The following is a 13,130-nucleotide window of genomic DNA, read 5'->3' on the forward strand; positions in this document are numbered from 1 at the left end:
AGAGAGACACACACAGAGCGAGTTTCCATGTGGTTATATTTTATTGTCAACTCTGAGAGAAAGGGCAGCCAGCTTCCAGTATCGGTTAACAGTAGTTTGCATTTACTAATAACACACCCAGCCCTGCAAACATCTTTCTTTTTGCTGGCAACTTTCAGCCTTCAGTTCTGGTTCCAAGTGGGTGTAGTCTAAACATGTTTTACCCATGTCAGAGAACTGTGTTTCGATTGTGGCAGATACCTTAAATAGACTAAAGAAGAGGAAACATGGCCCAGCATGCCTGAACGGGATAGCAGAAAAACAACAGTATCCTTACTAATGGATTAGATTGCGAGAGATGTCTTTGTGCTCTCGGCTATTACTTTTGTAGCTTTTCCTTTTCTCTGCATCATCAGATTATATATCTTGTATATCTCTCCTTTCTTTGCAGAAGCCTTTAAGGAGATTTGCCCTGCAGGGCATGGCTACACTTACTCCAGCTCTGACATTCGAATGTCCATGAGAAAAGCAGAAGCAGACGAGCTCCCGCTCAGCTCAGAGGAGCAGAGCAAAAACAGTGGTCGGCTTCCCAGCTGGGCAGTAAGGCAGCAACAGCTGCAGGAGGTCTTGCGTGGCGATGTCGTCGACACGTTCCCGGGGGCTGACACCTCCGCAGGAAAGGGTAAAGTAATATTTGTGTGAATTCAACTGGTTTGAGTGAATTCCAGGCAGTTCACAAATTTCCAGTGTTGGAATGGTTTCAAGAGTCTTCTAAACTTGCACACGAAAGCACTTCAGGACTGCGTTATCTCAAACAAGTTCATCAGGCCTCCTTCCATGATGAAGCTTCAATAATACTAGCATGAAAACAATTATGGTGGAAACAGATAACAAAACAGTGACATTTAATAAAACAAGCAGGAACCAAACAAATAGCACAGCAACAAAAAATAGTGGGGTAGGAAAGCTGAAATAAATTCATGTCTGGCAACCAATGTGTTCCTTTGGTTTCAGATAGTACATGGGTAAAAAGGTAAAGGTAAAGGTACCCCTGACCATTAGGTCCAGTCACGGACAACTCTAGGGTTGCACGCTCATCTTGCTCTATAGGCCGAGGGAGCTGGCGTTTGTCTGCAGACAGCTTCCGGATCATGTGGCCAGCATGACTAAGCCACTCCTGGCGAACCAGAGCAGCGCACGGAAACGCCGTTTACCTTCCCACCAGAGCGGTACCTATCTATCTACTTGCAGTTGACGTACTTTTGAACTGCTAGGTGGGCAGGAGCTGGGACCGAACAATGGGTGCTCGCCCAGTCACAGGGATTCGAACTGCCAACCTTCTGATCGGCAAGCCCTAGGCTCTGTGGTTTAGACCACAGCGCCACCCGGGTCCCTTTAGGGTACCTGGGTAGACGAGTCTAAAAAGCCTGGGGCACAAATTTTCATGGCCCTCTAGCACAAACTGATGTATATTTTTCTGTAGGAGGCTTAGTTTGGTCAGAAGTGAGTATACACTTCCAGACTTAACACTAAATACATCACTTCCAGTAAATGAGCCACCATAGGTGCTAGAAGGCCATGAAAATTCATGTCACAGGCTTTCAAGACTCGTCTACCCATGTACTTATCTGAAACGAAAGGGGTGCTTTGGTTGCCAGATGTGAAATATATTGGCATTATTTTCAGCTTTCCTACCCCACTAAAACTCCTTGAAATGGCTTAGATCGTGAAGACAAGTGTCCTTCACACACTACACAGGTTGCGAATGGGGCAGCCATGCTACACTGCTGTTTCCTACCACAAACACCCACACATTGTGCTGTGGCATGTGGCAGCACGGCCCCTTTTGATATGTGGACATGCATAGAACATAAAAAGGGTATACTTTTGTCCAGTTACAAAAAGATGACAGAGAGGCAAGCAAATTAATCATCCTGAGGGGAGGGTAATTCAAGGTTTGGGGACCACTACAGAAAAGGCCCTGGTTCTGGTAGAACAGGAGTTGCCAACATGGCACCCTTCAGATGTTTCAGGATACCAATGCCCATCTTCCCTGAATCTTGGGGAGGTTCACGTCACACTCTTCAGCGTATAGGATGGGTGTGTAGGGTGCAGTCCCAAGCATATCCAAGTACCTTGCATCTGGCTAATAGTCTCAGAAACGAATGCTGCCATCATGGATATGCTAATAAAAATACTTACTTTTAATATAGCATATCTAAGTGCTCAATCACTTCACCTGCATTACCCTATTAATTCTTAAAATGCTGTTTTCAGCATTATAGAACTCCCTGCCTATGGGGTTCTAGCATCTAGTTTCATTAGACATCTTCTATTGTATGCTGAAAATGTACCTTTCTACCCTGGCCTCTTGATAATTAAGGCATTTTTGTGGGCTCCACCTCTTCTTTGTTTTGTTCAATCTAGACCAGCCATCCCCAAACTCGGCCCTCCAGATGTTTTGGGACTATAACTCCCATCATCCCTAGCTAACAGGACCAGTGGTCAGGGATGATGGGAATTGTAGTCCCAAAACATCTGGAGGGCCGAGTTTGCCTATGCCTGATCTAGACTGTGCTGCTTTTTTTCTGGAATTGGCTTACTTGTTTCTTTAACCATGTACATTAACTGTTTTATAATTGTATGATTACACTGGTCCAAGCTGCCCTAGACCTTAACAGTGAAGGGTGGGTAGGAAATCTTATAAATAATTACGTACATGGGAACCACATCTGTGCCGCCTGGGTTTCCAAGACAGAAGAAAGGCAGGATATAAGGGTAAGAGAAGAAATAAATAGCATTGCTGGGAGGTGGGGAGAGCTGGAGCTAAGGAAGCGGAGAGCTTCGCTGAGGCCACCAAGCTAGTTCAAGTCCTGAGCAAAGCAGCATTTGTGCAAAACCAAACAAGGGAATTTGAATTAAAAGGGAATTCTGACTGCACTTACAAATTTACTTAATTAATGTACTCAATTCTCTTATGTCATTTTACAGGGGATTCTGAAGAAGATCAGGTGAGTAAAATTTCTGCTGCTAGCAACTTATGTTCATGTTAGAGGCTTAAAATGCAGTGAAGTCATTTTTCCTTGCTGTGTTCCAAACGCATTTGCACAGTGTTGTTCATGTCAGAGAGGGGGGTAGGAATACCTTTACCTGATGTACATGACTTTTGGGGTTTCCCCATCCCCCTCTTGTTCACGATGCTGTCATCTGCACATGTGCAACGACTGTCTGAAATATTCATGTTACTGTTTACTCCGCATCCAGTTTTCTAGTTGGATTGAAGCTGGTTTCGGGGTGTCTGTGCCTCAAACAGCAGTGTTTGTCAGGAAACTACAGGATCAATATGAATTGTGGCTAATGCCATGTGAGTATGGCTTCAGAAATAGCAGTGGGAGTGTACAGAATACAGAGTAAGCGCTAATGTGAGCATGCCCTTAATGTTTGGGATATGCATAGCAAATGTGTAGTTTAAAAACTGAATGAATGAAGAATAAAACATTTTCAGTAAATAGTTCCTGAAGTTTTAATAAAAAGTGATATGGAAGATCCACCTTAGGGTTCAAAGATAACCTTGTAAATCCATCCTTGTAATGTCCTCATTTAAAAATAAATAAATAAAGACTTGAAATCTGTTTTTTAGAAGTGATATACCAGGTCCTAAGGTGTAGAGCAGAGAACAATCAAGTCCTATTTTTAGTGGGCCATTTGAAAGACAGGAAGAAACAAAGTGTATAATGGATATCTTAGCAGCTGCTAAAATTGCTTTCGGGACATATTGGGAAAGGAAATAATGCTTCTAAAAAGTCTGCCACATTGAACAGTGAAATTAACTTCATTTTAGAGCAACCCTAACTGTAGGTTGAAGAGGGCTAGGATGGAAGGAACATGAAAGAAGGATTCAGAAACATCTGGCATATTGCATGGGGAAATTAACTTCACCATTCAGCGATCGTTGCTGCTGGTTAAAGGGTGCTGAGATGGAGCAAAGGTGCCTCTTCAGAGCTGGAGCAGAGTTTTTCTGGTGGAGGGACATGCCCTTTACAGAGACCTCCACTGCCCTGGCAGATACCTCCACAGGCACATATCTCTGTGGAGGGCAGTTTGGATGATGGACACTGAAACAAACATTCCAGGAGCAGGGCATGGACAGGATGGCAGCAATTTCAACCCGCTGTATCCAAGTCCCCTTCATTCATTAGAAAGAGACACCAGAACCAGTGCCCCCCACCTCAGCCTGGAGCAGCCCCCCTTTCTCCACTGGAAACCATGTGGATTTAAATCACGTGGGAGGAAGGACAATATATCTGCTGCACACAAACATGCACACACCCCTAACATCTAACACCTTAACCAGCAAAAGGTGGCACAGCTTTAGAAGTGGCAGTTGTTTCACCAGTTTCCCATCCCACTTAAGATTGTACCGTAAGAAGTCAAAATATAGACTTATAATTCTTTAATAGCTGTTGGATGGAATTTGTGCTCTGTCAGAATTGAATTAATATCCAAGATAAGTCTCAGAGTAACTCCATTCAATAGTATGAGTGTTCCATCGTTTCTTTTGTGTTTTATTGATACAATGGAGAAAGATGTGCAACAAAAGCCTGATTATTTAATGTTGTTGTTAAGATCACCTATCACCAAAAGTGTAATTACTGCCGTTAATTTGGAAGACTCTGTCAGCAGCAGATTTAGAGAAGTGTTAACTCTGTTATAGGCAGCGTAACAGAAGTTCAGGTGTTGGCAGGCGAAGGAGTTTGATTGCCTAGTTTTTTAAAACACCTTATGCAATTCCATGTCTTAATGTATCCAAGACTCTTTTGCACTACTGACAACAAGCACTCCAGAGACCTCCCCAAAGGTTATCGAGAACCTGGGAAAGTCACATTCCATGTTATCCTTATCTTTCTGTCTTTGACAGAGGCTTCCTCTCTAACACGAAAAACAACCAAAATGAAAAAAAAGCACCACAGCAGCTGTATGGGACCACCAAATTTTATTATTTATTAAATCTTAAATCCCCAGACCCTTTACTGCAGATGCAATTTTGGACAAATGCTTTAAAGGCAAGTGGTCTGTGCAATGAAAGAAGGCTATTGGATCTGCTCACCTTCTCAGAAAACGTCCATCGGTCATGATTTTGAAGATGGTTGACTTTTGTCAGAAACATAAGGTGCCTCCAGACTGTCAGTATTTTGTGGGAGGGATTCAAGTGTATGCCAAAAGTTTAGATTTGCTCAACTAAAGTGGATTAAAGGGCTCTGTTGACCTAGCACAGTGTTCCCCAAACTTGGGTCTCCAGCTGTTTTTGAATTACAGCTCCCATTATCTCTAGCTGGCAGGACCAGTGGTCAGGGATTATGGGGATTGTAGTCTGAAAACAGCTGGAGACCCAGGTTTGAGAAACACTGACCTAGCACAACAAGTGCCCTTTAAAAAACAACCAACCACCTACAAACATCTTGCAGTTAGAAAAGCAATGGGGAAATACACTGAAAAGTGCAGAATGAACAAACGATTAACAAGAAGACATGTAAACACTCGGCAAGCAAATCTGGATGAATGCAGGGTGAATGCTCATTGATAAATAACCACCCCATAAACAAATCAGAATGAATGTTCAGTTAAGAGCAGGCATAGTCTATCCACCATATAAGCTTTGTGCACTTGAATCAGGATGAATAAACAGGTTTTCTGGAGGAGGTTTTCTGGCCATCAGTACTAAGGCGAGTGAATCCAGCTGTTTTATTTGCAAAGACCACACCCCTTGAGAGAAGATTTCTGTTGAAACACATTGAGAATAAAGGTTATTGTCTTCCTGTACAGCTGTTGGTTTTCCCCACTGATTTTTTTTTTGCAGCTGTTTGATCTCATGTTGCTGCTACTTTCTTTCCAGTGTCTATTTTGGCACCTGCTGAAAATGGATAATCAGTACGCATGTCTGGCTGCAAGATGCTGAAGAATGTAGAATGAGATTAAGAGGGAAAATCAGAGGCCCATTTTGAGCATCTTGTTCCTGGACTTGCACCACAGCCCTATCTGTGGCTTGGAGGATGTGGAACTGGACACTAGAATTAAACTAGTGTGTCAAAGAACCTGGAGTGAGATGATTGTAGATGAATTTGAGCACACCTGATTTGGGGTGTGATTGCACTTCACTAAGGATGATATTTTCATCTTAATAAACTGTGGGGATTGTAAATTGGCAACAACACCTTTCTCTATTGATACAATATACTGAAGAGGGAATAGATAAAGAAGAAAGCTCCTATATTGGGGAAATTATTTCTTCCTGATTAGGTGAATCCTGCCTGATTTCTGTACAGACAATCATTGCATTTGTATTTTTTGTTCACAGGATGCAGAGGATGTTATCGAAGAAACTGATATTAGCCCAGGTAAATTGCAAAGTAACTTGCTGAATCCAGTAACCAAGAATGGGGCCAAAAAATAAAAATGGATGAAAGATCTCAGTCTGTGCTGATAATTTTGGTGCCTGGGAAAAGGAAAATGGTTTTTTTTCTTCAATGGGCTCTTCTAAATACGGTCTATAGTTTATTGCGTGGTTATTTCTGGGCAGACGAACTGGGCAGACACTGAGTCTGCTGCGTGGGAGGAGTCTGGGAAATATTGTATCTTTCACAAGATGCTCTGCGAAATGTATTTGTGTTTTAGTTGTAGCTTCAAAGGCTGCTGCATAGGATATTTTTTAAAAAAAGTTTTGTTTGATTCACAGTACAATCCTCTGTATTTTTACTCACAAGTCTGACTGAGTTTAGTGAAACTTGCTCCCACGTTAAACGTGCATAGGATGGCACTATTAGAAGAATTAATAGTCAGCACGGGAAGCAATTCTCAGGTGGTAATATACAAAAATGCATAGGGATCACTAAAAAGAATAATATATAAATATTAATTAAAAGCACACAACTAATACAAAACTCAATACACATTATGAGGTTTAAGGATGCTGTATATCTGTTAAGTTTCATGGATTATTATATTGCCTCTTTTAACAATTTTATTTTTACTATTGTGTTGTAAAAGCTTTTGACCTCCCCCAACTCCTTCTCTGCTGTTCCATCTGCAAAGTTTATACATTTATGTACATTCACAAGTAAGCTGCACTGAATTCATTGCATAGGATTGCATTGTCCAGTGGATTCCTGCTCATTATCTAACATTACTGCAATGCATTGTATATGGGGCTGCCTCTGAAGATGGTTTAGAGACTTCAGCTGGTGCTGAATTCGGCAGCCAGGTTGCTCACAGAGGCAAGATGGTTTGAGCATATTGCACCAATCCTGGCCCGACTGCACTGGCTGCCAAATAGCTTCCAGGCCCAATTCAAAGTGCTGGTTTTGACCTATAAAACATTAAACAGTTCAGGATCGCAGTACCTACCTCAAGAATTGCCTCTCCTCATATGAACTGACTCAGAACCTGCAACATGAGAATGGGCCTTTTCTGTGGTGCCTCCCCATTTGTGAAATGCTCTCCCCGGGGAGGCTCACCTGCCACCTTCATTATGTATCTTTAGGTGCCAGGCAAAAACATGTCCCTATAACCATGGCTGAGTCCTTTTAAATGTGTTTGGGGGGAATTATTGGTTTGTTTTTGTTTTATTATGTATTTTGCATTCTCATTTTGTATTTTTATGTTGTGAAACTGCCCTGTGATCTTCGGATGAAAGGCGACATACAAATTTAAGAAACAAATAATGATAAAATTGGGTCATAGTTGGTTTCCCTTCTCTTTATATCTTTTGCAGTGGATGTTGTAAAGATTTCTCCCCATTTCCCTGCCCAGCCACTTCCTGGATCTATAGGGGAGAATGCTGCTCCAACAGAGGGAGCAACACTATTTACAGGTATGTCAGCAGTGCCCAAGTATTTATTATTATTATTATTATTATTATTATTATTATTATTATTATTATTTACATTTCTATACTTCCCTTCATAACAAGAATCATGGGAACTGTAATTTGTTAAGGGTGCTGGGAATTGTAGCTCTCTGAGGGGTAAACTACAGTTCCCATGATTCTTTTGGCAGGAGTTGTGCTTCAAAAAAGCCAAACTAAGCCTGCGGATGCACAGACCAAAATTTGTGGCTACTTTGTTCTTCCCTCATTGCCACCGCTGCTGCTTTCAGACTATATTGAGAGCTAAGCTATGGTTTGGCTTAACATTACATGCAAACTTGGTCTTGTGTTTTGTCTTAACTCCAAACAAGCCACAACTCATGGCTGAGGTTTGTTTTTGGCCAACCGCTCAGGGTTTGTCTGGGCAAGGGAAGCAGAGAGCAGATGAAGCATCTCATACGGCCCACACAAGAGACTAGGCTGCAGGAGAAAGATATCATTTATTGATCTTAAAAGGAAATGTAGCAAACTCTTTGCTTTAAGCACATTTTCAAACGTGGTAGTTCTTTTAATTTTTGCATTTTGACTTTTTAAAAATTCCAATGAAAACTTACATTGGCCTGAATTTTGAAACTGAACATGCATTAATCGTCTTTCCTGCTTCTGCTTAAACACTTATAAAAGATGCATTCCAGCCTAATAATAGCTCTTGAGTATTACTTGTGAAAATAGCCTCCTCGCATAGCTTTTTCTATCCCATTCTGGGTCTTTTTCTGCTAAATCCCTGTAGATTTTCAAATAACTGTTATACTTAGCATATGGTGCTTTTTTCAGTGTTCAGAGCACTACGCAGACCTTATCTCAGCAATGTGTACAACAAGCCTTTATTATTATTCATCGTACTGTAAAATGAAAGTTTTGGGGCTCATCCGCACTTTCCCTTGGGAATACCTGCTCTTTACCGCTGAATTGGAGCAAACATCCATCAGGTTTTCTGCGGATGGATGTTTGCTCTGATTCGGCAGTAAAGAGCAGCCTTGGGAAAGTGGCAAGGCAAACAGAGAACTGCTGAGACCCATGCCTGGATAGCATGGGACAAACAGAAAACCTCTTGAACCCGAGAGAAGGCTTGCCCAGAGCCACTTAGTGGCACAGATGATATTTAAACTAGGTGCTTCCTGGTTCACAGCTCAGCCTCTTAGCTTTTATACTAGTTCAAAAAGAGGTTTCGCACTATCTAGCTTCACTTGGAAAGAACAGCTTTGCCAGGCTTCATATAGTGTGTGTTTTAGTATTTGAAAGACGCAGTGAATTTCCCTTTGATCCTTATGACATAGGTGACTAGGCTCCCAATTTGGCCCAGACAAGCATAGTCTTGCCAGATACACATTTCCAGGCTGCACACAGTCTGCAGGGAAAGTGCCTAGAAACCAAACAGCATCAAATAGACTCTTCCTAGCAAACACAGAAGTATACAAAAAGGAGCACTTATGGGCAATGGCATGGCAAAGATCAGAAGAGTTAGGACCTCTGCTGTTGAATAGGCAGGGTAGGAAAATGTGCAAAATGTCTCTTGTCCTTTACAGAGCTGAGTCATGGGGGTTTTCTGGTGGAGTGGGAAGTTCTGTGACCTCAAGAGACAATATGTTTACTACTTAGATAATGGCAGCTGTGTTATTTCAGCATTGTCTAATGTCTGGTAGTTCTACCAATGTCCTTACACTTCGTATTAAACTTTCTTGGAAAGAACCTCTCTCTCATAGTCTGGCTCTCAATAGCCTTTTTGTCTGAGTGGGTTTGTTTTTAAGCTAGTTGGATGACAAGCTTGTTTTAAGGGCTCATCCCAACCTCCTTTTGTGTCACGTTTCTAAGTACAGGTCTGGGCTTTAAAGCTCTGTGTCTGAATGTTGTTGGGGTTTTTTGTCCCAGCGTTTCCCCCAGGAAAAGCTGTGTTTTTTCACTGGGTGGGAGAAATAGCAATTGGGTTTCTGTGCATTGCTATTTGCTTCAATTCAGCAGTAAATGATGTTTTTTTTTGTGTGGGGAAAGCTCTGGGGCAACCCCCCCAAACTCTTGAAAACACAGACCTGTGCCTGGAAAAGCGTGTTCCAAAAGGAAGTCTGGATGAGCCCCAATAATGTTTAGAGGTGTGGCTGTTATTCAGCTCTTGCTGAGTTGAGTTCCACTGTCCTGATGAGCTTGACAATGAATTGATGCAATCCAAAGTGGAAACTACTGGAAACAGAATTTTGTACACTGATTGTTCAGCGCAAGCCATGCTATCCCCTTTTGGCACTATTTAAACCAATGGCTATTGCCACATCTTGCAGCAGTCAATTATGTAAATCAATAAGAACATAGGAAGAGGTCTTCAGAATCTCCTTGACACCTTACAAGCCTTCCCAGAGCCTTGGACAATTCATGTGCTTTAAAAACCGAGAAATCGCTGTGTTCACTGCTTCTCCTGACAATACTTTCTTCATTCTTAGAAATGAGTGCCTGCTCCTCTTCACCCAACATCTGTGGTCCAGGCAGCTGTGTGAACTTGCCAGGAGGATATGCCTGTTTGTGTTACCCTGGTTACCGACAGCATCCAAGTCACTCCTATTGCATTGGTATTTCATTGACACCTGGTTTTGTTTCTATGGGAGAATTGTATATTTGGGGCAGCGAGGTACCAGCCAAAGGACTACTTGAAAGTTCAGGGAATGCAGTTGGGAAGTGCCAGAGCATAGTCGGGATGATGAGAAAACTTCATGCATGGTCTTAAGATTCCAGTCTACAGTTTTACAGCCCTTGGGCTACCTCTAGGAAGGACAGAGGTGCATAGTAATGCCAGCTGACTTTGATTATCTCCTCTTGTTTCAGATGTTGATGAATGTGAGAGAAATCCATGCAATGGGAATGGCCACTGCCTCAACAATGAGGGCTCCTATTCTTGCCTCTGTTTCTCTGGGTACACCCTTTTCACCTCACAGAACACACAAACATGTCAGGGTGAGTTATGTTTTTGTGGCACCCACCAGTAGAAGATAAAGCAAGTTGCCTGAGCGAGTTTCTCTGCATGTGTTTGCAGATTAGAGGCAGAGAAGTGTGCTTTTCATCTGTCTTGTAGTTGGAACTTTTTCTCCTCTGCGTCCTTGGAGTGGGACAGCTCTGCTCTCTTCTCTGTGTCCAAGAAAACTTCCTCTGGCAACTTTTCCTACCTCTTTCATTAGTGCTTATATATGGGAACAGAAACTGGACTAAGTGGTCTGAAAGTTGTCATCCTCCATGTTCTTTTATGGCTTTGTCATTACACTGGATCACTTTCAGTTTTCCTAGGGGTAGGACAGTGAATACAGTGGTACCTCAAGTTAAGTACTTAATTCGTTCTGGAGGTCTGTTCTTAACCTGAAACTGTTCTTAACCTGAAGCACCACTTTAGCTAATGGGGCCTCCTGCTGCTGCCGCGCTGCCGGAGCACAATTTCTGTTCTCATCCTGAAGCAAAGTTCTTAACCTGAAGCACTATTTCTGGGTTAGCAGAGTCTGTAACCTGAAGCATATGTAACCCGAAGCACCACTGTAATGCATCAGCAAGGCGGTGATAAACAAATGGAAGAGTGACAGTAAGGACTCACCCACACTTTTGCTTGCCCCTTGCCTAGAAAGTGTGGGTCCCAGTGGTTTCTAGGCATGGGCTCAAGTGGTTTCCCTCTTGCCCCACTCCCTTCCCAGGTAAACCCTGCTCTTTAGTGCTAAATCTGAGCAAATGCCCATCCGATTCAGCAGCTTTCACCAGGGGGAAGCAGCAGGACAAGAGGAAGTGTGGAAAGCCCTAATATGGGCATACAAAAATGCTGTGTTTGCATTTGCTATAATGCTGAATCCTGCATGGAGGAGGGGTGCAAATTAATTAATAGACTGGGGTGATAATGTATAGGTAATGGAGGTGATTCTCTCTAGCCGTTTGGCCCACAACTAGAGCTCTTTGGATCCAGTCCTTTTGCTGAAGGGACATATCTCTCTGTTTTAACAGATCTAAATGAGTGTGACCAGCCAGATGTTTGTCGTGGAGGGCAGTGTGTCAACACACCTGGCTCTTATCTCTGTGAGTGCAAAACAGGCTACACCATGAGTCACAGGGGACAGTGTGAAGGTGAGTGTGCAAAAACCCAATTTTGGGGGTAACTTGACTATTCCGAAGCTATTTGCATGCAAAAAATTGCCTCCTTGAATATCCAGTTGGGCTTTACTTTCACTTTTGACTAACATAGCCCATCTGCATCCTCAGCAAATGCTTATTTAGAAGGATGCTTCATCTCATTTGCTACACTCATTGAGGTTAGATTTAGCATGGAGTTCTTACCTCTCCTGGCTACAAGGGGGCAGCAAACACAAACAAAAGCAGCAGGATATAGTATGCGCTGGACAGAGGCTGCCCTCTGCTGGGGAAAAGGAGGAAACGCAACATGCTCTTCCCTTTGCTGCTTTCCTCTCCTTTTGCAATATGGCTTGGTTGCTGCGCTGAAATATAGCCAGGTTGGTATAAGAGTGACATGCATATGCAGGGAGGTATCCAGAATTCCCTTTTAAGAAACAGTTTAAGAATATTAAAAGGTTTCTTTGTAGGTTTCTTTGTAGGCAGGGAATGAAGCCTCCTGGTTTGGGGGTTTAGAAATATTTGGGGGTTTTAAAGATTTCAATATTTTATTGAAATAAAGCTTATCTACAGCAAACCTGATTGCTGCTTGTTCTGATTCAGTGGTAAGCAACAGGTTCTCCTGGGGAAAGCAGCGAGACAAACACACACACACACACACACACACACACACACACACACACTTGTACACAAAACTGGAGAGACCTGTGCCACAAAAGGAAATCTGGATGAGCCCTTATTCATAGTTATTCACATATGTTATATTGTTGTCATCCTTACCATTATCTTACAAGACAGACAAATGTTGTTATTTTCACTGGCCATTTTGCCTATTCAGATCAAGGGGCTGAGGATGAGAAGTGGTGGATTAAGAACATAGTCTCACCGGGTGTAAGGCAGCTAACTCAGTATTGTCTGTTCTGCAGCCTGGTCCTTTTATCTGATGATATCAGGGATTGAACTGCATACACATCATGTGTTCTGCTGCTGAATTCTGGTCCTTTCCCTGCTATTCTTAAAGGCACTGTGTGAGTTTGACAGTAGGCCACAGTTTCAAACAAAGGGCTTCCTGATTTGTAGCTAAGGTGTGTGTGTGTGTGTGTGTGTGTGTGTGTGTGTGTGTGTGTGTTTTAGCCAACTTAGTTTC

At 42.5% G+C, this 13,130-nt stretch overlaps 1 protein-coding gene across 1 annotated transcript in view; it reads left to right on the forward strand.

Annotated features, from left to right (window-relative positions):
• The window catches only part of LTBP2 (latent transforming growth factor beta binding protein 2), a 133,641-nt gene that overhangs the window by 88,938 nt on the left and 31,573 nt on the right, over positions 1–13,130 (forward strand). Inside the window, exons 12-18 of the mRNA XM_081908600.1 lie at positions 431–661; positions 2,971–2,990; positions 6,335–6,374; positions 7,748–7,846; positions 10,330–10,455; positions 10,709–10,837; positions 11,861–11,980. Of these exons, the coding sequence (XP_081764726.1) occupies positions 431–661; positions 2,971–2,990; positions 6,335–6,374; positions 7,748–7,846; positions 10,330–10,455; positions 10,709–10,837; positions 11,861–11,980 (765 nt within the window). The remainder of the gene's footprint in view (positions 1–430; positions 662–2,970; positions 2,991–6,334; positions 6,375–7,747; positions 7,847–10,329; positions 10,456–10,708; positions 10,838–11,860; positions 11,981–13,130) is intronic.

Source organism: Podarcis melisellensis (assembly GCF_964234715.1).
Source record: "Podarcis melisellensis genome assembly, chromosome: 1".
In the NCBI taxonomy this organism is placed as follows: Eukaryota; Metazoa; Chordata; class Lepidosauria; order Squamata; family Lacertidae; genus Podarcis; species Podarcis melisellensis.